Genomic DNA, 26,322 nt, shown 5'->3' on the forward strand with positions numbered 1-26,322 from the left:
ACTCTGTCACAGCTGTGCTTCTTTGTCAGGCACGTTGGAAAACGCTGCCACTTCAGTCCGCCGTCTTCCTACCTCGTCCTACAGCAGCATGCAGCTAAAAGTCATATGTTTCATGTTCTTCTTAGGCACTAGGCCTGTTGCTGCTAACAGGCAGCATTTCAGAACAGCGAGCTGTGGGCGCACACCAAAGTATCTACTTGTCTGTTCCAATCAAGCCTCTCTGTCAGCTCGTCAAGCTAGCTTATATCCGCAGGCGGGAACCACAGAATGAGTAATTAACAAGTGGCATTAGACCTAGAAAGGATGCCGATCACACTGCTTTCCAGTGTTATGGTGCTTTGAATTGTCTCTACGATGGAGAAGATTGATCCAGCAGATCTCGTACAAGTCAACAATGCAGTGTGATGGTAAGATGAGTGCGAGAAGCTGCGGTCTGTCACTATGTGCTGGTTTCAGTGCTCTGAGCAGACATACTGACAGCAAGCTACTGTGTTTACAGTGACTGGGGCAAATAGGGGCAGATGGGTGCAGTGGTATATTGGAGGTTTGAAAAGGCCCCCAGCAACTCCTGTGGCGCAGCTCAGTGCCAGGGGGAGAAAAACTGTCGAGGTGTTCATATGCTAGATTATGAAGCAGGTCGGTGTCAAAAATAAGCAGAAAAGCTCTGCCAGTTTTCCCTGGATAACTATATATCAATTTCAGAGTTTACCTCAAGGCATTTGGATAAACTTTCCAGCAAAAATGCACACCGGATACATTTCATTTGAATAAAAATACACAATGTGCAAAATTGTGCTCTGCATTATTTCTTTGTCCTTTCTACAGGTCATGTCTTCTTCCCCACACTGAAAAAAAATATTTGATTTGAACAGACTGCCAGTATGTAGCTGATCTTGCGCACTGACACCAATTTTACTGTTTTGGTGTGCACTGTGTGACAATGCACATTGCTAGAGTCAGTTTGTTCATCAGGTAGGGGGTGACTGTGACAATGAATTTATTCAAGTCTCCTTTTTGAAAGGGAATTACTTCTTTTATATGCTGTAAGTATGGTAAATGGTGCAGTTATCTGGCCATGTCTGTCCTGTAAAGAGAGCCTCTTAAATAAAGGTTCAATCAATGAGTCATTGTCTAATGCCTAATTTCCACTGCATGGTTTGGCTTGACTCGACTCAACTCACTCTTGGTACCAGGTCCTTTTCTCTTGTTTTCTACAGCGGATAGTAACCCCTTAGTGTAGGCGGGATTCTCATAGTGGCGCCACACGAAACTGCCGAGACATCACCTTTCATCTGCACTTTGTCAATTGTATGGCGTAGAGAACGAAATGTGCGACTTAGCATACGGCATGGTTTTGCAGGCTTCCATTTTTCAAAATCTGGGTCTAGTGAATACAAAAATGGCAGTTTTATGCAAGATGTCCTTTGTCACGCTAGTGACGGTTCTCTTTGACCAGTGGTCTGCAGTGTTTTAACTCAACCTTCTAGTATTGGCTCAGCTCGCTTGGAACCTCAACCGAGGTGGCACCGGAAAAAGAACCATGTACTATTAACAACTTCTGCTGATGGAAAACCAATAATGAGCGAGTCAAGTTGAGTAGGGCCGTGCCGTGCCATGCAGTGGAAATGCGGCATCAGTCACATTGTTTAAAGACTTTACAATTTCAGAAAGATCCAAACACTACAATGTCTGCACTAAAAAAATCTTTTCCAAAATTAAGTCAAGACATGACCTCAATTATACTGTAGGGTACTATGTAATGACCTCACGGGGTATACAGCAGTCTGGTATAATCAAGTTCATGTTTTATCTTTGCAGAGCAAACAGACTGAAGATTGTGTGAGGCTGAGGTGGTGCCGCATGTTCTTAACCTCTGACCCCATATCAGCTTTCCATTCTATGGCCAGTAATTAGAAATCGATGAGGCGCATATGATCTAACGAATGAATCCAAAACTTACTAGAAAAAGGAATACATCTGATCACAGTGACAAAATTGTGTTCACATCCAATGCACGGAAGCTTCTGGGCCCTGAATTTATTCCTGTCAGGATGGAACTCATCTGACACAACACTAAGTGATGAAAGGTTTCCTTAGAAGCCCAGAATGATATCCTATTGTCATTTTTCAATGGGTTGCAGCTCCATAAGGAAAGGAGATCCAGTCTAAGAATGTAATGGGGGACGGATCTCTGGTACCACAAACTCTAAGCATCGCTGTTATCGGAATTTCTCTTTTTCTCTAATTCTTCTTCTTCCCTTTCTCCATGTTCCTCTACTCTCCTCCTTTTAAAAAGGTCCCCTTCAAGAAAGATCCAATTACAATCCCATTATAAAAGTGACATGAGGAGATCTGGCCCTGGAGTCTCCATCATGAACGGACACTTCACACAACATTGTGAAGCAGCCCAAAGCGTGCGTGTGCATTTATGTTTGTTTTTTTTGTGTGCGAGTGTGTGAGCGATTCACTGCGGTACAGGAGCAAAGGTATCCCCTGCACCGGAGAGCACAGGCCAACGCTTTGCACACTCATAATTCCAAAATACAATACCTATTACCAGCTCAGCACCATTTTGCGGATCAAGAAGAGTAGCAGACGCGTGTGTAGCTAAATCCCAAGCACCTAATATCCCAACGCAGTGGCTGCTTATACACATGTATAGCTGGTGTTTCCACTTCAGCATCCAACACTACAGAGAGGTGAGAAGCCACAAAGCATTTATTTGGATTCAAACTGCTGTCCAGCTCTTGGCCCGGTGAGGCTGTTCAGCAGCCAAACTGGGTCTGTGGGGAGGATCGAAAAGGGCACGAAAGGAAGGAAGGTACACAATGCGTTTCCTAACAGGCGTTGCAGCACATTGAGAGCTTGTTAATACGCATCAACGACAACTGCTCCCAGAGGCTAAAAGCTCAAACTGCCACGACAGCAGCTGGAAAGCCAACTTTGACGGGGTGAAAGAGTTCTTTAAAGATGGAAATGGATTCTGAGCAGTCTGGATAGATCTCTGACACACACACAGAAACACACATACGGAGGCATGTATGTAAAAAAAAAAAAAAAAAAAAAAACACCTGTATGCATGAACAGAGGGTAGATAAGCACGCACACACGCACGGTACACACACACACACACACACACACACACACACACACACACACACACACACACACACACACACACACACACACACACACACACACACACACACACACACACACACACACAGGTGTAATAATAAGCTATTGATCATGTTGGCTATGTGACTCACAGGCAGTGAGGGAGGTGCAAGTAATAAAAGCTGCTTCAACCGTGGGTGAGGTGTTGTTTTTCCATCATCTATATCTCAAGGTATTTATTCTTTATGCTGCATCATGCCTCAACCTGCTTAAAGGAAAAGCTGCCCATTGCCAAAGCTCACTCTGCTGTGCTGCACAAATTGACTTTGCTTTATCTGTAGAGTCACAATAATCCTCTCTACTGTCACATCTATACGTAAAAAACAAACTAACAAAAAAAAAAAAAAAAAAAAACGTATCAACTGAACATTCCCCACCCACGTTCCAATCCCTCTCCTCTCACATCAAAGCCAGGTCTGTACATGGGTGCTCATTCCAAAAGCACAAATCATTCACTCCATAGCATGCTCTCCCAAGCTAGACGTTAATGGGGCTACTGATGAGGTGTGGCGAGGTACCTGTAGGTATAGGTTAGACTCCAGCTGCTAAATTCACAGTATAGTGCTTGACAATGCTGCACACGAAGCAGAGAGCCTCATTTGCATACAGTGAGTGTGTGGTAGATGCAAGTGATGAAAAAGGATGTGTCCATGAATTCAAACGCCTGCTACTTGAGTAAGTAGGAAGGAAGGAGGGAGGGGAGTGTGTGTGTGTGTGTGTGTGTGTGTGTGTGTGTGTGTGTGTGTGTGTGTGGTTTAACAGCCTTTTCTCACATATTTCTTTTAAATGATGTCTTAAAATGCTAATGGTGTGCCCTGAGAAATAGGTTTCCCCATCATGGGGATTAAGAACATAACCAGCTTATTGAAGGCTTTTTCTGCTTCGACACAATATTCTGCCAAAGTCTGCATTTTTAAACTCAACCAAAAACTTAGTCACTTCACATTTACATTTTCTTTTTAACTTCCTGTACAAAGTTTCCAATTCGCGGTGTCATGGTGGTGTCATAGTAATCCTTTCGTGTTGGAGGAATCCGCAAATGCTCTGTGTCTATAGTATGTAATGCCTTTCACATTCATGCTCATTTCCTGGAATGTGCTGAATGGGTTGACTTACGTGGGCGAGGCGGTGTGTGCAGCACCTGCTCCAGGTCGCCCAGCATGGTGAGGATCACTTCTTTATCCAGCTGAGCCGTCCCCTCCCGCGGACCTCCCCCTGAGACCTCCTCCTCTGCCCAATACCCGCCATCCTTCTCCCTGCCTGCCCGCTTCCCGCCACCCCTGCCTGCCGCTGGCTCCTCGTCTGAACGCCCGCTGCTGCCCTCTTCGTCTGTTCCCCCCTCCTCCCTGGACGTCCTCGCTGGCTCCGTCCGTGGGTGGCCACTGTATGACGCCCGCTGTGGCCGCCCGCCTGCACCTGTGCATCGCCAAGGGACCGGGATGAGGGAGTGCTCTGACTGAGAGAGCACCTTGGTGAGGGAGAGGGACAGGGATCGAGCTCTGGTGCCCCGCACACCTCCGCCCCTCGTGACCACCTCCTTCCTCGGGCTTCCCTGCAGGCTGCCTCCTGCCCGCTGCGTGGAGGACGAGTACGACAAAGGGTTCTGGGGTTGGGAAAGACGAGGCGGTGGCTCGTCGAGCTCAAAGGAGTAAACCCGCCGCTCGCTGTCGCTGAGCAGGGTCAGGTTCGTGAGCGAGCGCTGCTTGATCCGCAGGTTGAGGTTGTCAGGGAGAGGCTGGGGAGGCCGCCGAGCGGGGCTGCCTCCCTGATACACCGAGAACTCCGCTCCTCTCTTCATTTCTGCCTCTGCGCCTCTGGTGCCTCAGCGAGTGAAACTACACATGCAAGTGGATCCACCTGTGCGTAGCTCTCTGTTTCACATCTTGGCTGCACTGTCACTAGAAGAGCAGATGGAGGGAGGGAGGAACCGGAGGACGGAGGAGGCAGAGAGATGTGTCCCCACGTCTCACGCCTCCTGACTGAGCTCCAGGCTTCAGAGAGCTGGAGGGAAAGCGAGCACGGGGCGAAGATCGGAGAGGAAACTTCCCTCTCAGGCATGTAGGTAGAATCCACATCCATTGTTGAGCCAGTCCATGCTCATGGTCAGATGATGAGCCAGACACACACACTTATTTCTTCCACTGCTTCTCCTGCCCTCATGCTTTTTGCCTTGTCTTCTTGGCTCCTTTCTCTGACTCCACCACAGTCAGGGGCGTGGATGAGCGAGTCGCTACATCTCCCTTCCCTCACTAACACGTTCTCTCTCTCTCTCCCTTCTGCGCTCGCACTCTTATCTTTTCCCCTATTAAACGTCTCTTTTCATTCACTCATATCTCACTCCCTACACCTTCTGTTCCTCCATTAATTACCAGCTCACCGCCACACTTCTCCTGCCTCCGAACGGGCTAGTTTGCTTGTTCATTCCTGCAGTATACTCTCTCTCTCTCTCTCTCTCTCTCTCTCTCTCTCTCTCTCTCTCAGCCCTCCTTCTCTGTGCTTATCACCCTCTCTTTCTCTTAATCCCCTCTCATTCTCTCACTTTCTGTTCACTTCCCTCCTCTTCCTAACCCTCTCCTCTCTCACACTATCCTTGCCCCTCTCTTTCTGTCTCTCCATCTCTCCCTCGCCGTGTGACAGTGACTTGTTTGGACAGCAGCACCTGTAAGCTTGCAGCCACTGCTGCACCGCGCCGGCTGCCCGACTTAATTAAATGCTATCTTGAGGAGCTAAAGCAGCGAGCCGGCAGCTTACCGTGGATCAACAATGAGACCACAGAACCAACATATCCCCATCAATCAGTGAAAGCTTTATTAGCTCTGTCGCTATTAGTCACAGCTGTCTTCTACACATTCTTTAATCGTAGTTACCAACATCTAGTTGGGACTGGAAGCAGTTGCCGCAGAAACCATAATCAAGGGTTTCCTAATTGTGTGTGTGTGACCCATCTACATATTAGTCAGCAGCTGTTCACAATTTTTTATTTCATTATTAATCAAAACAGATACAATCAATACAATAAAACTACCTCAGAGCTTACCCTAAACTGTTTTTTTTTTTCAAATAATTTCACAAAAGCTTGAATCAACATGTGAATAAGGAGCTTGTATATGTAAAACGAGAAGGCTTGTCATGTGGCATTTGTGGTATGCATACACTTTCTCAGAGACTCATTTCAGCCCCTCTATGGAGAAAGAGTCGGGAAAGCGAAGAATGTGAAATGACCATGAAACGTGTAACAACAAAAAGCAAGTGTTTGAAATGGACCCCAAACAAAGAGAACGGTCCGCGCTGCAGTCTAATTCTATCCTTTAAATGATGGGCTACGGAAAAGCCGCGACCGAAGCCAAATGTCTGGAATGCCACTGCCGACCTGACAACACCTAACCTTTAATCACGAGCTGTTGTTTGTGCACACTGCTCTTTGTAGACGCTTTCTTCTGGCTTCACTTTGAGCTTGACATCTTATTTTTCCATTAACTTAGCTGCTTGTTTGCTTTAGCGTCATGTATATTTTTGGTATTTTAAGGATGGACTTTCATTCAAAATTAAGATATCCACCATTTAAACCAAATGGCATTTATCACTAAAAATGTTTGGGAAGTGTGTGGCCGGGTTGGCTCAGTGGGACTTAGAGGTTTATGCCTCGACGCAGAGGTCCAGGGTTTGAATCCGACGATTTTCTGTCTGTCTGTCTGTCTGTCTCTCTCTCTCTGTCTCTCTGTCTCTCTCTCTCTCTCTCTCTCTCTCTCGTCAAATATAGGCGGAAAAGCCCAAAAAATGTATCTTAAAAAAAGATGTTTGGGAATTAATCACTGAATGGTGCTTAAAAACAGACACAATACAGTAGATACTGGCGAATAAATGCCAGGCAACGCAAAGATCTTTAATGTAAAATGGGATGTGAGTTGAAGCTGAAGTCTCCATTTTCAATTAAAACAATGGAATCTCTCAGTGCCAGTGGTTTGTGGTGTGACTGTGTGTTGCCTGGTTTAAACTCTCAACCCGCTCCTTGCCAGGAATTTAAGATTGTGGTTAGAAACTCCTTCAAACTGGTCAAACGTCCCTCGGCACTGACTTCTCAGCTCCAGAAGCTCAATTGCACAGATGTCCACTGGCAGTCATTAAAGGACAATAAAGACGTTTGCAGTCGTTACAAAAACAGTATGATTTGAACAGCAGCTTTCTGTTGTATAGGTGTCATGACAATCACAGTGGAATAGGATCATACACTCAAAGAGCACAGAAATGCTTTACAGTTTCATAGCCTGGTTGTCACCTGTTGTCTTTTGTGAAAGTGGTCAGTGTTCATACAGTGTAATACAGAAGTATTTGAAATGTTCTTCATTTTTTATAATAAAGTAGTACTAGTAACTATACCAAAGTTGCCAGTGGGCAAAATGCTCTCAGTCTCCAGCAAGAGGATTTTGCACTACTGTCTGTTCAAAATAACTGAAAACAAACTGATCCTTATGCTTTTTTTTCCACTCTACCGAACTCACACCAAACCGTGACTCCTAAACCGGCTTACGAACCAAACAGTGACGTCTGTGTACTTTTACACTCCTAGTATGTACTGTTGATGATGTGTCACTCATAAAGCTGGCCGTGATGCACAGCTGGGATTGTAACACATGATGGCAGCCTACAGGGATGTAAACAAAGAGCTGCAGATGCTCCCTGTGTCCGGCTGTCAGCGCTGACCTTTTCCCTTTGCTACATGAAACCAGCGCAGAACAGGGATCCCCCCAGTAAACACACACACGCACACGCACACACACACACACGCGCTGCAAGACACCAGTACATTGTCCTATCCACAGCAGTAGCCTTCAAAAACTCTCCCATCCTGCAGCTATCCTGTAACTATCCTGCATTAAGACTGCAACAGACTCTGCAGCCTGCTCTTCCTTAAATGTTGGGTACACCAGCTAAGTCATAATGCAATAAAACTGTCTTAATGTAAGCTAAACCTTCAATTTCCTAAAGAGGGCAACTGCAATATCTAAATGTTTCCTCTCACATGTAGAGCAGCACTGCAGTCAGCAGTCAACATTAGTTAAATACAAATGCTGAGCAGCAGATTAAAGGTTAAATCCCTATATGCCAATGCATGACCAATATAACGAGAGACAAATGTTAATGCACAGAGGCATGTGCACAGTTACACACCCACACAGAAATATCATGCATGCAGAGCCTGCAGTGTGTGTGTGTGTGTGTTTGTGTGCGGGCACGTGCGTGTGTGTGTGTGTGTGTGTGTGTGTGTGTGTGTGTGTGTGTGTGTGTGTGTGTTTTGACCTGCTGTACCTGATATCTCCTCCAGGCACTGTTTGGCTGTCTTGCTGTAGACCAGCTCTCCCTTGGTGGGGCTGAGGCAGGGGTCTGCTGGGGCCACCATGGTGCAGTCGTTTTCTGAGAATGTCCTGAAGACACAAAGAACAAATAGTACACAGCAGTTATAAAGACAGGCTGAGATATACGGCTGACTCCACTGCAGTCATTTTCAAAAGAGCCATGGAGGGGAGTTTTTACTGCTCCGTTGTCATGTTCATTTATTTACAGTCAAAGAATGCAATGAAAGATGTTTAACCCTTGTGCACCCCTTTAATTAAAACAGTTGCTCTTGTGTCCTTAGAGGACCAAAATGGCCGTGTCAAAAACTGCCATGAAATGATATATTAATAATATTTTCCACTTTCACTGCGTTCATTTTTTAACCAACATCAGTCCTAATCATTACTTCAAAACATTCATTCATTTTTTAGAATGTTAACCCTTTCAATGCTAGTTTGTTTGTTGTTTTCTTCTGTATGCTTTTTTTCACAGTCTGGGATATGTCAATGATTAACAACAGCATTGATTTGATGCATTGCATCAAACAGAGTGGGCCATTAATACAGCAGCAATGCCCCGAGTGGAAACCAGGAAGATAAGTAGTAAAAACTACAACTTTAAAGCCAGGGCTCTAGATTGAAATCCTGATATAATAGAATGCACGATATTATGCTGTAATGGCCGTGGGATCAACAATTGTGATTTTAATGAGCTTCAATGGTGACATTTTTGTCCTTAAAGGTCTGAATGTCTGTATATTGACTAGGGCTGCAACATAACAATCATTTCCATAGTCCATTAATCTCACGATTACTTTCTTGATTAATTGATTAGTTGTTTACTCTATAAAATGACAAGATTACATCCTCAAATGTCTTGTTTTGTCCACAACTCAAAGATATTCAGTTTACTGTCACAGAGGAGAGAAGAAACTAGAACAACTTTCACATTTTCTCAAGAGGAGACAATTTGTAACATTGTGATCATTTGGTCCAAGGATGAAAGTTTCTTATGTCCCACTAGCATCATTTAGTTTTAGTTTAGTATGGCATAACAACTATTATCACATTAAAAATGTAGTATCACAAAAACATATTATTGTCTATGGAATAAAAATGTACAGTACAGGGCTGACAGTGAGTCAGGCAGATGCACTGGACGGAACTGAAGGGTTGGAAAGACCCAGTAACTGAGAGATTTTAGTGTTTGCTTGAGCCAAAATCTTCCAGTCTGTTTCTATGATGTTAAGCAAGAACACTGTTTTGAATTTCTGAGTCAGTTTTTGGTCTTAGTCACAGCAGATGGACACCTCTAAAGGGAAGAGGGGACGGTCTCCGATTAGATGTTTTCTGTGAGTCCTTCAGAGTGTGTGCGCGTAAAATGTGTGTGTGTGTGTGTGTGCGCGCGCGCAACTGCCTCTCCTCCTCAACCCAGAGCTGCATCCCACTCCACTGTTTGTTTGCTGATCTAAAGAAAGAAAGGATTGAGTCCAACGCACTTCATGAGATAACAGTCCTACGCACACGTATGCACAGTAAACGACAAGAAAACCATGTCAAAAACAGACATGCAGATTAACGTGTTGACAGGTACACATACAAACACAATGAAATGCACACTCACACAGTAACACAAACGCACGTGCGTGCGCACACACACACACACACACACACACACACACACACACACACACGCAATGAAAAGCGTCCAAACTGACACTTTCAACCACATGAAAATCCTGAAATACACAAAGTAAAGCTTGCATATAAAGACACACAGAAAGAGCACAAGCTACTGTGTAATATTCATCCCTCCCATAAATACAACACACACACACGCACGCACGCACGCACACACACACACACACACACACACACACACACCAGGGTCCACCAGCACCTGCAGAGTTGCAGATAAAAATTGGCTTCCAACTGCGACAGCAGCATCTGCCTGTGACTTCAGCTCATGTGAAGAGCTTCTTTTTTTCTTCCTGCAAGGTTCCCTCACCTTAGTGGATTCACAAAAACATAGGCAGAGATATTCACTACTACTGCCACACACAACAATTTGTGCCCAAAATAAGAACGCAGATATATATTAGAAAATCATTATTTACACCTCCCTCAGAGACCTTACACCCCCTCTCTGTAATCATCTCAAACATAGACAATCACTTCTCTTTTTTATTGCACTAAAATCATCTCAACATAGACAATCATTTCTCTTTTTTATTGCACTATTTGCACATTAACACTGTACATTTCATATTTTATATATTATTACTGTATATTTGTTTTTATTATACATGTTAAAAGTCTTGATAATATATGTTGTTTTTATTTGTTGTTTGTATACCTTGAGTGGTAACAAAAATAATTTCCCCCTGGGATTATTAAAGTATTTCTGATTCTGATACAAACAAATGAGTGTGCTACTTTTAAAAGGTTCAAAGATTCAGATAAGGCCTGTTCATAATGTGTTGCTGTTCTTTACTCTTGGTTTTAGAATGAATCATCACTGCAGTATTTCTATCATTCCTGATCTGGTTTGTGAACTGGCCGGGTCAGTGTAGATTATGGGAGCAGAGAAGGATACAGTTGCTCACATGGGGTGGGAACACAAATCAATCCTGCACACTAACTGCAGCAAAGACCAACAACCACGCTGGTCTATTAAACCTGGCAGAGGCAACTACTTAAAATGGGCATAGAAGAGAAAGTTAACAAGACAACGATGCCTAATTGGGCTGAAAATGCTGGTGAATTGCAGCACAGCAGGAGGCCTTTACGCTTACTGGCTGCAAGCTGGTGAGGAAGAACATTTATAGCAAGAGGAGGATGAAGATGGAGTGTACAGTAATATGCTCATAAGGACATATCTCAGAGGTAGAGGGGTGACATGAATCTGCACTGTACCTCAAAGGCTCAAAGGCAAGAACAAGGTGTGTAGAAGAACACCGGTGTTAACACAATGTGAAGTGAAGCCTCTAACAGCCCAACTGTCCATTGCCTCTGCCGGCCAACATCAGAGTTTGAAATCTTAATAATCAGAGATTATTATTAATATTTGGTTTCTAATGAACCTCAAACTGTACCAAAGTGATCAGGGAAACTTACAGCTTCTACTCGCATTGTAAATTGGTTCCCAATGTCTCTTAATAGCTAATGTGTGATGATTAGTACTTGGCAATGATTTTGTAAAAAAATCAATGAGAGGTATGTTTAGGAGCAGCTGTAGTGGTTGATGTTTGCATGTTCCACCTCAAATCCACTTGCTATGGCTACATTTTGTATTTCCAGCCCCAGTTATTGACAGAAATGGCAGCAAGTGGAAACCTCAAGTCCAGGCTTCAAAATGTTCCTTCAGAAAAACTGTGGGTGACATCACAGATGGTTCCCTTCTTTCTACACTCATCGAGTGGGCTGCTTTTACAGTTTCAGTTTTGCTTTCCATCTTCAAAACTCATCCACCATTGGTCCAGGGCCGATAGTCGCAGCCGTTTTAACCTGCTAAATGTGTGGGAATAAAGTAATGCTAGTGCTCGAAAGAGGCACAGCTCAATGTGGCAGAGCTGACTGTTCTCAACGGAGGAGTAAGGCGACACAGGGAGAGAAGGGGTGAAGGATTATGTCTTGTTTAATGGGATTCCTAACGCTCTTTCTCTGTGAGCACAAAGGCGTCCCATAGACTTTGGCGGCTCCTCCATCCCCCCAACCACCCCCCGGATTACCTCTGCGAGAAGGGAAACCGGCTCTGCTGGGCAGATTTACCCACTTCCTGCACCTCTCATGGCTGCAACGCCAGGGAACCATGCGTTAGCTGCATGCATAAAAAAACACCGGTTGAATGAAGAGAATAGGAAAATGGTTTCCTGAACGCTGCCAATGTCTGGATTCTCACATCACAGATGAAACCCAGACAGTTAAATATCAGGCTTTGGCAAGCGTCAGGCAGTGGATGGTAATTTGTTCTGTAAGGACTGTGAAGTGATGTGGAGGTGAGAGCAAGATGCACAGTGGGGGGTGCCAGCTGATCACTGCGAGTGCTCCAGGAATGTAATGTATGTGTGTGTCTGAATGTGCGCAGGTACAGTATGGCTTTGAGATAAAGGGTCAATACACCTCTCTGGGGAAAACAAGTGTGAGAGTTGGAAATAAACCACACACACACACAGACAAAAACACACACACACACACACACACACACACACACACACACACACACACACACACACACACACCCTCACCTGTACATGAAGGGGGCCACAGTGGCAGTATTGGGGTGGTTGTGCTGTTGCTGCTGAGGAAGCTGAACTACTCCGTTCCCTCCAAGCGCTCCTCCTCCTCCTCCTCCTCCTCCTCCCCCTCCGCCACCTCCTCCTCCTCCTCCTCCCAGCATCCCACTGGACCCAGACAGGGCTGAGGTGCTGGTGGAGGAGGTCATGTTGGTCCTTTTGCCCTCTGGGGCCCCACTGGAGCGCTGGATATAGAAACTCCCACTCTGCCCTCCTTTCGTCAGCTTGGCTCTGTCCCCGTCTCCACCCCGCATGTTGCCGCTGCTGTTTAAGGCGGCCTGGCTTTGGCTCTGTGGCGGACTCTGAGGCTTGGACGTCGTGCTGGAGGGAGCTTTTAGTCCCGGCTTAGGGATGCTGCTGGAAGCCGGGGAGGCGCCGCCATCTTTCTTTCCAGAAGACGGCTTCCCTCCTTTGGGGATGAGGCTGGCAATTTTGGAGCTCTTCTTGGTGGGGTCAGCAAATGACTCACGCTCCTCTTTGGCTGGGGAGCTGTCCTTCGAAGATTTCCCAGATCGGCTTTTGTCCTCCCTGTCTTTGGACGAGGCCATGGACCTGCTGCCATTGGCAGACGCTTTTGAAAATGAAGAGGAGGGGAAGGAAGAAGTGGACGTCTTGCCTGGTGCAGTGAGGGACGGTGCAGAGGATTTGGCAGACATTTGCTTAGCCGTAGCACTGCTACTGCTGCTGCTGCACACCGAACCCGTAGGCGTCAATCCATCCTCACCGTACTCCGACAGGTCATCCTCCTCCTGCAGAGCCATCTCTGCCACAGACGGAGACGCTCGTGAAGCCGATCTTGGGTTAATCAGGCGGAACTTCTCCAGCATGGACCTCTGGGGTCCACCACCGCCGGCTGACCCAACTTTGGACCCATCGCTTCCGTGCGGCTGAAGGCCTTCAGAGGCCTTGGGTGACAGGCTGGGTGAGGGTGAGTGCGTGGGGCTTGCCAGCATGGATGAAGTGGCGCTGTGCTTGAGGTTCATGGACTTGCTGCGCCAGGACTTGCCGGCAGAGGGTGAGGGGATGGCAGAGGCCAGCTGCTGCCCGCTGAGGCTGGTGGGAACCGTCCCACCAAGACCACTCCCATTCATCCCGCCGGGTAATGGGATACCCCTCACCGCTTCTGAACCAGGGAGGAAGAAAGAAAGAAAAAAAAGAAAAGAGTATTAAAACCATGGTTATTTGTTATCACATCTACTATATTACAGTTGTTCTAAATCATTTCCCCACTTCAAATAACTGAGTCACTGATTAAGTTCAGTGTTATTATGGGGACAGAATTTACAATAACAAAGTCTTGATTGCATTATTTTGCCAAGAAACTTGCAATTTGTTTGAAATGTTCTTATTCATTCATGTAATATAGACATCTGGGACATTCATACACAGCAGTACTATCCACTGTAGTGACTCTGACACTGGAAGGATTTTAAAAGCAAACCAAAAAGTTTGGTGCAAACACTCAAGTTCTGATTTCTGCAAAGTTTCACACTCTTCCTGGATTTATCAGACATGAGAAACAACCTTTTCTCAAGTCACTGCTGAATACTCTGTCTTCCTCTATGGTTTTACACACATTGAGCTCAAAAGTCAAGCAAAAATGGGAAACTTTCAGAGAATTTCAGTTTTATTCCCAATTGGCAGAATATGTAAAGTAGATTTGGTTAAAAGAAAAAATGTCACTGTTATTATTACTCCGGAGTCTCGAAGGAGTTTGCACTTAACTGTGCTGTAGCTTCCGCTTCTATTGAGTCCTGTTGCAGCATGTTTGCGGGGGATAACAGTGGTTATAAGTAGGGCTGTCAGCATTAATGCGTTAATCGCGATGCAATTAAGGGCCGAGCATAACACGTGAATATTTTTTTTTAATCGCATGCCAGCATTTATTGATTCATTTTCACTTCACTCGGCTTCGTGTCGTGCCTAACAGGCTACTATTTTGACCCTTTGCCGCACTTTGCCGTACTTCCTTGTAACACATCTTGCTGCTGCTGCAGGAATAGCAATGCGGATTTCGGTGCCTCAGATATGCCTGCGCTTCTCTCTGATGCTCTGAAACAGACGTTAGAGGCAACGTCTCTGCATGTGACGCTAGTTAACACTACACTCGACAGCAGCTAACGCTAGCCTACCGCTAGCTAGTAGCTGGATTAAACACGGTAACAATGCTGACAGCTAACGCTAAACGGTCTAAAGTTTGTCTGTATTTCACTGTAGAGGATTCCAACACCGGGATGTAACAATCTGCAGCTGCCTTGTCAGAAAAAGACGGTGCGTTCAGTGAAACTGGTAACCTACAGCCTCGTGAGGCATTCAGAGTTATTGTTAAATGCCCTTTTCCCATCTGGTGGTTGTTTTTGTCGTTCAACAGCTATTTACTAGTGGAATTGAAATGTTATTGTTATAGTTATTACATTATTATTAAATCATTTAATTTTGACCATATGGCCTTAGCAATAAACACAGTGTTCTTTAATGTCGCCAACTGTTGTTTAGTACCCTCCGTTTTAAAAGTACCGCTTTAGCACCGGTATCCAAACCAAACAATACCCAACCCTAATATTGACTCTAGATTCAAATGTGTGACTAGATTCACACATTTTTCTTTTGTTTACAGTAAATAAATAAATAATAAACACTTAAAATCAAGTTCATAAAGTCACTTTCTTTGCATTCATTTGATTCCCAATCAAGATACACTGGTAAGAATTGCTTTCCATTGTTAATATGTACTTAAAAACAGTTCTGAAATGCAAAATAATAGAATTTTAATCATGTGATAAAACATGCGATTAATCGTGATTAACTATAGAAATTCAGCGATTAAAAAAAATTTATCATTTGACAGCCCTAGTTATAAGGGATGGCCACCATGTTGTAACCGTGACAACAAAAGGGACCAGCTACGTTAAAATAGATGGAGTATAGATGAATTTCTTTCTGAAAGAAAACCATTCACCCTGATTCACTGTTCAACATCATCAGCCTTTGATTATTAGTATGTTCTCTGAGTTTTTTTTCACAGATATCGTCATAGATCACATTGTGTTATCAATTATCTTAATGAAAAAAATGTAGTCTATAAAAGGTTGCCATATCAAATAGAACAAATTTCTAGAGATACACATTTATAATTGACCATGTACCACATTCACTGGCACTAATACAGTTACAGGCCGGACTGCTGAGCTATGACGCATTACAAAGGTGTTTACTTAAACCAGAGTTACAGTCAAATGGTGCGAGAAAATATAGCACGCTGAGCCAAACCAACACCCCCCACCCCCCCCCCCCCCCCCCCCCCCCCCACAGACAGACAGACAGATAGAAATGCATCTCCTTCTGGATGTGAGTTTTATGCCATATCAGAGGGAAAGAGAGAAAAAAAATTGAGAAAAAAAAGGGAAAGGCAGAATAAGAAATGATGGCGACCGAGTGACAGCATGAAGTTATGCACCATTAGACTGAGTGTCTGTCTGGCTGTCAGTCAGAGCATGGTTCAGCTGGCTGTGAGTCACCTCCAGTCTGCAGTTTAAAGCCCCTTCAGGCAGGCAGAGGGGGGGGTTCAGTTTCATTTGTGGACGGGGCCCAGACACTTTAACCGGCTTACACTTCTACTACATTCTCTAAGAACGTAAAACGTGCCTGAAAACGCCTCAGTGCACCGTGTCAGATCCGGAGTGAAAAGTGCAATCTGTCAGGCTATAGCAGACACTCTTCTTTACATCATAGTGTAGTGTGGCGATAGCAAAATGTCTTTTTATTTACCTCCACAGTCTTCATTCAAGACAAATATTATAATTATTATTATCTGTGTCACCATATACACTCATTAGGATCGCAAGAGAGACAATTCACAGCAATTTCTATGCAACTTTTGGTACTTAAAATCTTTTATGACTGCATTTTAGGTCTGCTGCTGTTAATGTGGATTGCAGTCAGGAATGCATTGCTGACATCATCTCAGGAAACCATCCAAGAAAATCAGCTGGGTACTAAAACTTATTCATCATCAGTTTTGCCAAGTCAAAATCAACTGACTGAAACACACTACATCTATACAGTATCTAAATAGCTGAAGCATTAATGTGTGTGTGTGTGTGTGTGTGTGTGTGTCATATTTGTGTGTGTTTACATCTATGAATGCAATAGATCCTCACCAGATAAACTCACAAATCAGCTGGTGTAAAGAAACAACACCATCATTTTATATTTCTCTCTTTGTGTGTGTGTGTGTGTGTGTGTGTGTGTGTGTGTGTGTGTGTGTGTGTGTGTGTGTGTGTGTGTGTGTGTCTAGACAGCCATCTGATATAAACATGAGCGAGAATCCATCCCAGTGTTTATGTGTTACCAAGTGTTTGTCTGTGTCCTCTCTATTACCCTTCATCTTTAGAGATAGAGCAGTGGCCCTTAAGGCACTTTATAAATGTGAATGAAGGAGGTTACAGGCATTTGTGTGATTCTGTGTGTGTCTGTGTGTCCAGTCAATTAACCCCATCTTTAGAGCTCCCCGTCTGCTTGCCTCCTCCCTCCCCACCCCGGAGGCTGTTTCACCACACTTTTCATTGTGCAATGACTTGCCGTTGCCATGGCAACAGACTCTTTTTTTTGCCACAGCGGCCAAGGAATGAAATGTCATTTCTCCTGGGCGGTGGTGGACCCTCTGCTTTTGAACACACACGCCGCAAATACACACATACGTGCTGTTTGCAACTACAGGACAGATGAATAGGGCTGGCCACCGAAACCCGGTTCCAAATAAGAACCGATTCCAAAATGCCAAAAACCCGTAGTACCCGTAGAAAGAAAAAAAAACATTTGTGGTTCTGCTTATTGGTTCCAACTACACATGGCGCTTTTTCTGGACTGGTCTACCGCTGCGCAAAGCAATACATTTTGTTTTGTTTAGGCAGTATGGACAAGACAAATTAGAGTTGCAAGCACACGAGTCAGCCGTGTACCATGGACTGCAGAATCTGAATCTGAATCAGAATCGTTAAAATCCAAACGGTACCCAACCCTACAGATGAGGCACAGAAACTCAACGCCTGGATTTAAGTGATAATTTGTGAAATTTTTGAAATGACAATTGAATTCCCATACATGTACACAGATGCGTGAGTTCAAACATGCAGCTAGTGATGCAGTTCACTCTTCTGACCTCTGCAGCTCTTGTTTTGGATGCATTTGGTCACACTCAAGAGTTGAACGCTTTCCACCTATAGCTGCTCTCCCCATTACATCACTGTCAGACAGATAATGCATTATCGCCTCGCTCGAGGAAGGCCGCAGTTTCTCCACTCAGCTTTCGCCTAGTTTCACAATTGCCTACTCCTCCTCATTCCCAACAGTCAACAGCGCAATCACTAACTTTCTTTAGTCCAACTTTACAAACATGCCCTTTTGATACTTAAATTTAGTTGGCTAAAGCTAATTAGATAGTTGTTCTCTCTGGTCAGAGCTTCACAGTGTGAGTAGAGAAACTAAAGAACACTTCACTTCAACCCCATTAGGCCATACGCACCTGTATAAATGTGCCTTGTATAAAACCCTAACCCCAAAACAAACAAACACGACTTTCACCCTGTACTGGCAAATCAGACATCATTATGGGGGTAAGCTACTACCTGTATTTTGATCTATATCTACACTATCCGTAAATCGGTTTATGTCACAAAAATGTCTGTGTTTGGACTGATATTGGAAGTGGTTTCTACGACCATTGATACTCCTCACACATAGATGTTTAGTTGGCAAGATATATAAAACAACATAGTATTTTAACCATGTATCTAAATTAATTGATGAGCAAAACATATGATTATATTTAAACCCCACCTTTAAAAAAACAACTAAATAATAGCGGTGTCTAAATAATAGCGGTGTCTGAATAATAGCGGTGTAAGGTCCAGGAGGAAATAAATAGGGGTCTTAACACAGAATTTAAGGGACAAACTGCATATTTTTTTCTCCTAAAACTGGAGGTTCTTTAGCCCGTCTTCTGTCAAGTTGCGCAACATCCAGGCTTCACTATCAGATCACAAGATGCTGCACCGCAAATCTGGTAAAGATTGATGACAAGTTCCATTTTGAATTATTCAAGAAGAATCTTGCTGAATATTGAACTATGTAATCCCTAGTGTTTTAAACCTACAGCCTATTTGTTTACACTTTGGAAAATCTGAGATCAACATTACTGCAAAAATGCAGATACTGTTTGTATATTTTCACAACGCATTGTCTGTTCATTATGGAATAATGTACTGTATACAAAAAAATCAAAGCTTGTAAAGCGACAAGTGCAAGAAGATAAAAGGATGTAAGATTAAAGAAAAGCATGAACTGTATGACACAACAGCAGCAAATGCAACTATATTTAAGATACATTTGGAGATTGGTTGTGGCAGACACTTCCTGTATCCGTTTCTGTCTTCTGCTCTCTCTCTCTCTGCTTCCTGATTTTGCCCAGAAGGTTCGGTCTGCATCGCTGACATTTCCCCACAATTGATTTTTTTTGCTCCTTCCCTTTTACTTTGGACTAAAACACCGTTTCATCTCCCCTGCAGTGAAGCTCCAACATCTGGTGTTTTATCTCTACAAACTGAAGCTTTGTCTTCTGGCAGGACTCAACTGCACTGTGTAAATGACCCAGAATAGGACACATCCACATTTTTTCTATAAAACAATAAAAAGAAACTGACCGAATAAATCCTTTATAATGCGTGTTTGCTGGAGGATAAACCTAAACAAATGATCCATTTTCAAACTAAAGCACAAGACTAATACAATACAGCAGTTTTCAGCTTCCTCTTTGCTCTCTTTTCAGCTACAAGCACACACTCCGTCTACACTCTGACCTCCATCATCTCCCACCATGCCTTCCCTCTTCCTTGAGAGTGGAGAGTATAACGTTTCAGACAGAAATCAGAAGGGTGAGTGCACATCTTGCGGCAACTTTTAGGATTGAAAGACAGAATAAAAAGAAAAGTTGGTGGGGGCTTTTTTTTTTTTTTTTTTTTTTTTTTTACTGCTGCCTGATGCCACTCACTGCATCTCTCCTCCACCTCCTTTACCTCCGACTGTTCCTCTCTCAACTCGACAGACTGAACCCGGCAGTGTTTTCCCTCCCTGACTGGGCAATGCTTTAAAATTAAAAGCCAGATCTCATTAGTTAGAAAACATTTAATGATTATATTAGATTGCGAGCCAAAGCACACAGTTTGTCATTATAATGTCATAAACTCGTCAGGACTAGTTTTAATTATTAACGACTGGGAGCAGGGGGGATCGGTTTTTAATTATTATCATTGTATGAGCCAATAAGTCACGATAAATCTTCTGAAGAAGCCAAAAGGAAATCTTAAAGCTATTAGAAGTACAGTCAGCAAGCCAATAGCAAAGTAATAAAAACATTATGAGCAGATATATTTACTCTTTCGCAGCAGAAAGAAGCAATTAAAAATGTATTTGTGTATAATCAATGGTGGGTTAAATAAACTGCCATACACTCTAACTATATTGTGAGACCCTTCTCTCAAAAACATAATCACTCTTGATTAGCTTCATCATGCTTCGAGAGAGCAGCAGCCTGAATTTGGCCCTTCGGTCATTTCTCAGATAGCTCTCGCCATGCTGTGAAAATGTGTCGCCGCCTCCGCTTGATGGCATCCATTATAACTCACTTAGAATAAAGAAGTGGAGATGGTTCAGCAGACTGGTGAAGACTGGTAAAGTCAGGGACTGGGCTGTCTCTGCAGCCTCGTCTGTCTGAGTCAGGGGTGCCACCAAGTGGTTGGGACGGAGAATGTGAAAACGGGTGCTCAATCCTACCATCAACTTCTACCAACTCCTGCCTTTCTAACCCAACCAGAGGCTTGGCTCGGTGTCACGGTGTGTAGAGCTGTAACAATTCTACATTTTGCTGTGCAATTAATTGTCTCAACAACAATTCAATGGTCTATTTGAGTCAAGATCAAAAATATGTATTTATTTATTTATTTATTTTTTAAACAAATGAAAGTTTTGAATGAGTTCCAGGATACATCTTTTGGTTATATATATATATAAATCACTGTCATGTGACCCAGACAATGTAATACCAAGGGTACACAGCCAATGAAGTAAACAACGCCGCTTTATTATCATAAATCATTTTTATAACTGTATCCCCCCCTCGTCATTTTTGCATGAGTGAAGTGCCAACAATTTAAATAATAATAAAAATATATAGTCCGACAAATAATCACTTAAATAATTACAATTTGGCGTATCTAAATAAAAAATCAACAATTACCAGTCATTCGCCTTAAAGGGTAACTATCGTTCAGTCATTGCAATCTCGCTCAATACTGGACCAAATTCAAAGATTTTTAGTCACATCAGTCTATTAGATACAAATGCATGGGGAAATGGGGGCCAGGTTGAAAACTAATGTTAGCAATTCATTGTGGTTAAGAAACCAAGAAACCACATTCATGAATGAAAGAAAAAAAAAAAAAAAAAAAAAAAAAGACGATTAGACAATTATGTAATAATTGTTACAGGCCTAACAGTGTGTGTTGTAGTCCTGAGAACAGTGCTATGGCGTCCTTACCTCTGTCGTTGCCGCTGGCATACTGAAGAGGCTTGCTCTTGTCGATGCTGTTGAAGCTCTGGCTGCGGCGGTTGAGGTTGGACGAGCCGGGGCTCCTGGAGGCCCCGCTGCCTGCAGCAGGTACTCTGGAGGGGCCTGGTAGCCTGCAAGGGAGGGTTTGGATGTTAGGGTAACATATTGGGAGTTTTAGCTCTATAGGTAAAAGTTCTTTGGAGTAGAGCCCCTCTGGGGGCAGAGATATGTCTACATGACAATATTACTTAGGCAGGTGGCCGGGTTGTCAGTGGAAGAGCAGGCGCACATATACTGACAGGTTTATGCCTTGACGCAGAGGTCGAGGGTTTGAATCCGACCTGTGACAAATTTCCTGCATGTCTTCCCCCTCTCTCTCCCCTTTCTCACCTAGCTGTCCTGTCAAAAATTAAAGGCAGAAAAGCCCAAAAAAAAAAAATCTTAAAAAAAAAAGGATATAGGTTCACATTTTTCAAGTCTACGCTGATGCCCGTATGTACATTTCAAAATGTTATTGGTTGTTGTAATTCTCTACTCCATACCCTTGAACACATCCTTGCCTATGTACCTCGTCACTTCAAAAATTACAACGACCAATAACTCTTTCAACCCTGTCTCCTAAAAAAATCATGTTCCCATACAACGAAATCGCATTCAATTACATTTAGAGGGAAACTGATTTTCCAGCAATCTACACACATTGTGGAACAGTTGCTGTTATAAACACTTAGTTAATGTTGAATTGAAACAAAACTACTTGATTCGATTTAGGCAACACATTTACTACGTTTGTTACATAATTTAAATTACGCACGTACGTTATGTACAATATGTGACATAAGTTAAGCACATTATGTAAAGTTGACATTTGGTTTCACACAGGACACTAACAACCTCCAGTATGAGGGTCCTGTTAATTCGACCTTCTCCCTACGCTGACTTCCACAGACTTGGATTAGAAACGTATTTTTCGTCAAAGACTACTGTGATCCGAGACAAAATAAGTTTCCCTCAAAATGTTATGGAGAATGCAGTTTTGTTGTATGGGAACGTAGTCTTTATGTGACAGGGCTGGGGCATGCGACTATTGTCTTAAGAGAGACTTGAACAAAAACCCAGCTTAGAGTAAATACAAGTCTCACTCGGACTCACAAAGGCCGATAGAAGAACACAAGTTAGGCCTTGAGCTGTGCCCTATACACTTCGGAAATGAAGGCGAAGAAAGTTTGGCTCACTATAAGTTGAAAGAGTCCTTCCGTTGTATCATGGATTCTGACCTCGGCCTCAGTACTGTATGTGTCAGTGTGCAAGAGGAAGAGAGATCAAGAGAGTGATGTAAGATAGAGTGTGTGTTCCATTGTGGGATGAAGATAAAAGGATGAAAAGGAGGTGAACTTTGAGTTTTGGGGGAAAATACATGACAAAAAGACAAAAGTTTGCTTCATGACAGGTTGATTGAGATCTGTCAGCACCCATGAATGGAGGAAAAATGGAGTTTGGATTTGAAGACATGATGGCTCTTTATTCCTTCTCCGTGCATAGTCACTCTTCATTTCTGTACCTCTACTGGCACTGCATAGAGAAACAAAGGCTTACACGCACACCTACCAAGGAGGTTTGTGTTTTCAGTCAGTCGCTCTACTCTCTGACGCACGCATACACTCGCATCACATACAAACTCGCATAATCCTTTTCTCTCGACAGACCGAGTCAAAGTGTAAAATGTTGATTTGCCACACCGCAGCTGGAGGATTTTCACGACTCCCATGAGGACGCGTAAAGAATGATCTCATCAAAAGCCCGTTGTTGTTGTACAATAACTTTACATTGAATTTTTGATGCACTTTGCCAGATGCTTTCAACCATGTGATTTGTTAGTAAGTTGTTTCAAAAACAGATTTGGCATCTGGCTCAAGGAACATAACAAGATATATGACAACTTGGATTTATTTCCACCATTAATCTTTACTATTGTTTTGATGGGATTTTTATGAACTGATTCCAAAGACTGCTTTTTACGTCCCAGTGGTGATGGTGGTCCATACCTGGCCTAGTTATATATTTTTTTTTTCTTCCTCACAATCTTTTTAGATTGCCTGTTTGCATGTTGTGACTAGCGTGCAGAATCCAATCAAAATGTATAGCAAAAACGCCCCAAAGTCTCACGGCTGACAGACTGCAGGGAACAAGGTGGGAGTAAAGGTAGGTAATGTTGAAAACAATGGGCACTGAGTAAAGACCTTGCTTGCATCTGAGGGCTGTGGGTGTTTCCATTCATAGCCTTGTCTTTGTCAATATGAAGAGGGAAAGAAAAAAAACTTGAATAGATTCTAACAACTTGGTGACTTTTTGTCTCCCTGCCTGAAAGCTGTTGTGATGTCCTTTAACAAAAATAATCGATTCGATACGCTGAATATGTCACTGGCGTCTGTATCACAGATGGAGCCGAGATGTCGGAGAGGAAATTCTTTTAAAGGGTAGAATCCTGAAGTGGTCAAAAACCCCAGCAGAAAAAAAACAACATTTCATATGTTCCATTTTGTCTAAGGCCTTACATAATAAAACTAAACCAACAAAAAATAATGGTTGACATGTAGGATTGATTAAAAACTTAAGAAATATCTTCCTTAACTGCCTGTAGTCGCAAATAGAAGTAGCTGTGATGAACTGAACAGACAAAGTTCTCTTCTCTATGATTCAGTACGTCGTTTTTTTTCCCTTCTTCTACACTATCAAACATACGACGAGAACAAGTCAGGTCAACTTTATTTTTTCACACTGATTCTGTATGTAAGGGGATATGAAAGCAACAGCAACGGATAAGAAAGGCCCCAGATTGACCAAATCAATAGTGGTAGCATTTGGGAAGGGAGCAACACTTGGTCTTTTTATTTCCCTGGAGAGTTTAAGATGTAGGTCAGTCATGCAGCAGAATTAAAAGCTGCTGATCTGTCTGTTGGCCTCGCACTCATTGGATCTGGAATCCATTTCATACCAAAACCAGTCCAAATAAAGAACGAGAGCTGCCAGTCAATACTAAGAGAGATACTGCGGTCATTAAAAAGTAGTCTGCATCACATACTGCTGCCTGCTTCCTTCTGTGGAATGTGTTAAATGGAGCACGTTTTACACAATCCACGTCTCAGTTTGACAGATCACTTCTATTAAAAGTATATTAAGTATCCTTTTTTATAAGTTCATCTTTTAACAGCATTTCTGTGGGACAATATTTCATCTGCAGAGGAATGTCGCTCCCCTAACTGATGTCAGTAAGCTGCAGGACTTATCAAACTAACCATCTGCTGCTTTTTCTGATGCAACAAGAAACACAGAAATCATGTAATAAAAGATTCAGCACTCCTACAATTGCAGCAGAGAGACTTGAATGGCACTGGTTATCATTGCAAAAACATCAAGTTTACTTTGAGTGTCTCCCGTTGAAAAATAGAACAAGGCTCAGCGATTAAGCAACCTGCGCAGCAGGCAGTCAGAGCAAAAACTGCCTAATAAGTCAGACCATGTGCTGAACAATGCAAACATTGTTTTATACAGGCAATTGTGCGAAAAATAAAATGTGCTTGAGTGCAAAATAGAAAACTGACACAGAGAAGCAGCAAATGTGCCTACATTCAGTTCCTCTGAATTCCTTAATCCTAAAACATCCGCATGTACAACTACAGCGGACTCTGCTGTTTAGAGATGCTGGTCTAGGCCTGAGAGCAGAGATTTGATGGTCTGCCTCAGTAATCGCACTGAACTACGGAGGTGGTCCTCAGCCCAGAGCCCAGGCTGCCACTCACAGATGGACTTGTACAGCAGCCGCATAACAGACAGAGGAAAAGAGTGAGAGAGAGAGAAAGAGATAGAGAGAGAGAGCGCAGCTATGACAGGGTGGACCAAGAGACTGAATCGTGATTTCAAATATCTCATAACAAGAGAGAACGAAAAGCACCTCAATGACTCTTAAACACACGTACATGCACAGATAACAGTAGTGACAGGGTTTTTAGTTCCCACAGGTACAATCAACAACGCGAAGGAACAGAAGAGAATGAGAGACCAAACAATTAAAAGAAAAAAGAACTAAGAAGACAAAGAAGAAAAAGAACAAAGGAGAGCATTGAGAGAATGGGAGTGAAAGGGAAATGGATGCAGAAAGTAGGAGAAGAGAATCAGAGAAAAGCTAGTGTAGCTGAAAGCCAGACAAGAGAAAATGAGAGATAAACAGTGGGGAAATGAGGGGGAGACTGAGGCCATTTAGATGGAAATCAGAGGTATTGCCTTTTATCATAAAATTCTTTCATCTTCCAAAATACATGTTTGATAATGCATCCGCAAAATGGAGCATCAGAGGGAAATGCAATATACATTCTGGACAATGATTTTGTCTTAGGAGGACTTGGGGAAGTGTATCAGACAAAGAAAGGATGGTGAGGCGAAGAAGAGAGGGAATGTGGACAAACACATTATTCAGCTTGTCAGTCACAGGCTATTAAAAAAAAAAGTTAGTTTCAGTTAAACTAAAAGTTAAGCTAAAACTTATTGCAGACGAGGGAGCGCTCACAATTAATTTCCCTTGCCAAGGTTTTGCCAGGGATTATGCCAACTTCTACACCAATGTCTTCAGCCAGTCTGGAATTCACACACCTCCAGGGCAAAGCCAAAGCCACCGCTCCCTCAGGCTCATTACAATGGTAGAAAGATACCACAAGCTAGCAGGTGGCCAACAAGCTGTTAAATATCACCCCCTGCTGCCAAGATGGCGAAAGTTTAAGCAAAAATCCTATCAGATGGGAGACCTTGGGACAAAATCTCATCAAATGGGGGTCCATGGTCTAATTTGTATCAGTTTGGGAACCACGGTTCTACTGTTCAATGCAGCCACTGATTTATATCCACTTCTGTATTTATG

General features: G+C 43.2%; 1 protein-coding gene across 5 annotated transcripts in view; it reads right to left on the minus strand.

Moving 5' to 3' along the window:
- nav3 (neuron navigator 3) overlaps positions 1-26,322 on the minus strand; it is a 225,119-nt gene that overhangs the window by 81,077 nt on the left and 117,720 nt on the right. For all 5 annotated transcript variants that reach the window (XM_028570121.1, XM_028570119.1, XM_028570120.1 and 2 more), the window contains 3 exons: positions 21,399-21,541; positions 12,758-13,928; positions 8,485-8,600 (listed from right to left, as the gene is read on the minus strand). In XM_028570121.1, the coding sequence (XP_028425922.1) occupies positions 8,485-8,600; positions 12,758-13,928; positions 21,399-21,541 (1,430 nt within the window). The remainder of the gene's footprint in view (positions 1-8,484; positions 8,601-12,757; positions 13,929-21,398; positions 21,542-26,322) is intronic.

Source organism: Perca flavescens, chromosome 23 (genome assembly GCF_004354835.1).
Source record: "Perca flavescens isolate YP-PL-M2 chromosome 23, PFLA_1.0, whole genome shotgun sequence".
Taxonomy (NCBI): domain Eukaryota; kingdom Metazoa; phylum Chordata; class Actinopteri; order Perciformes; family Percidae; genus Perca; species Perca flavescens.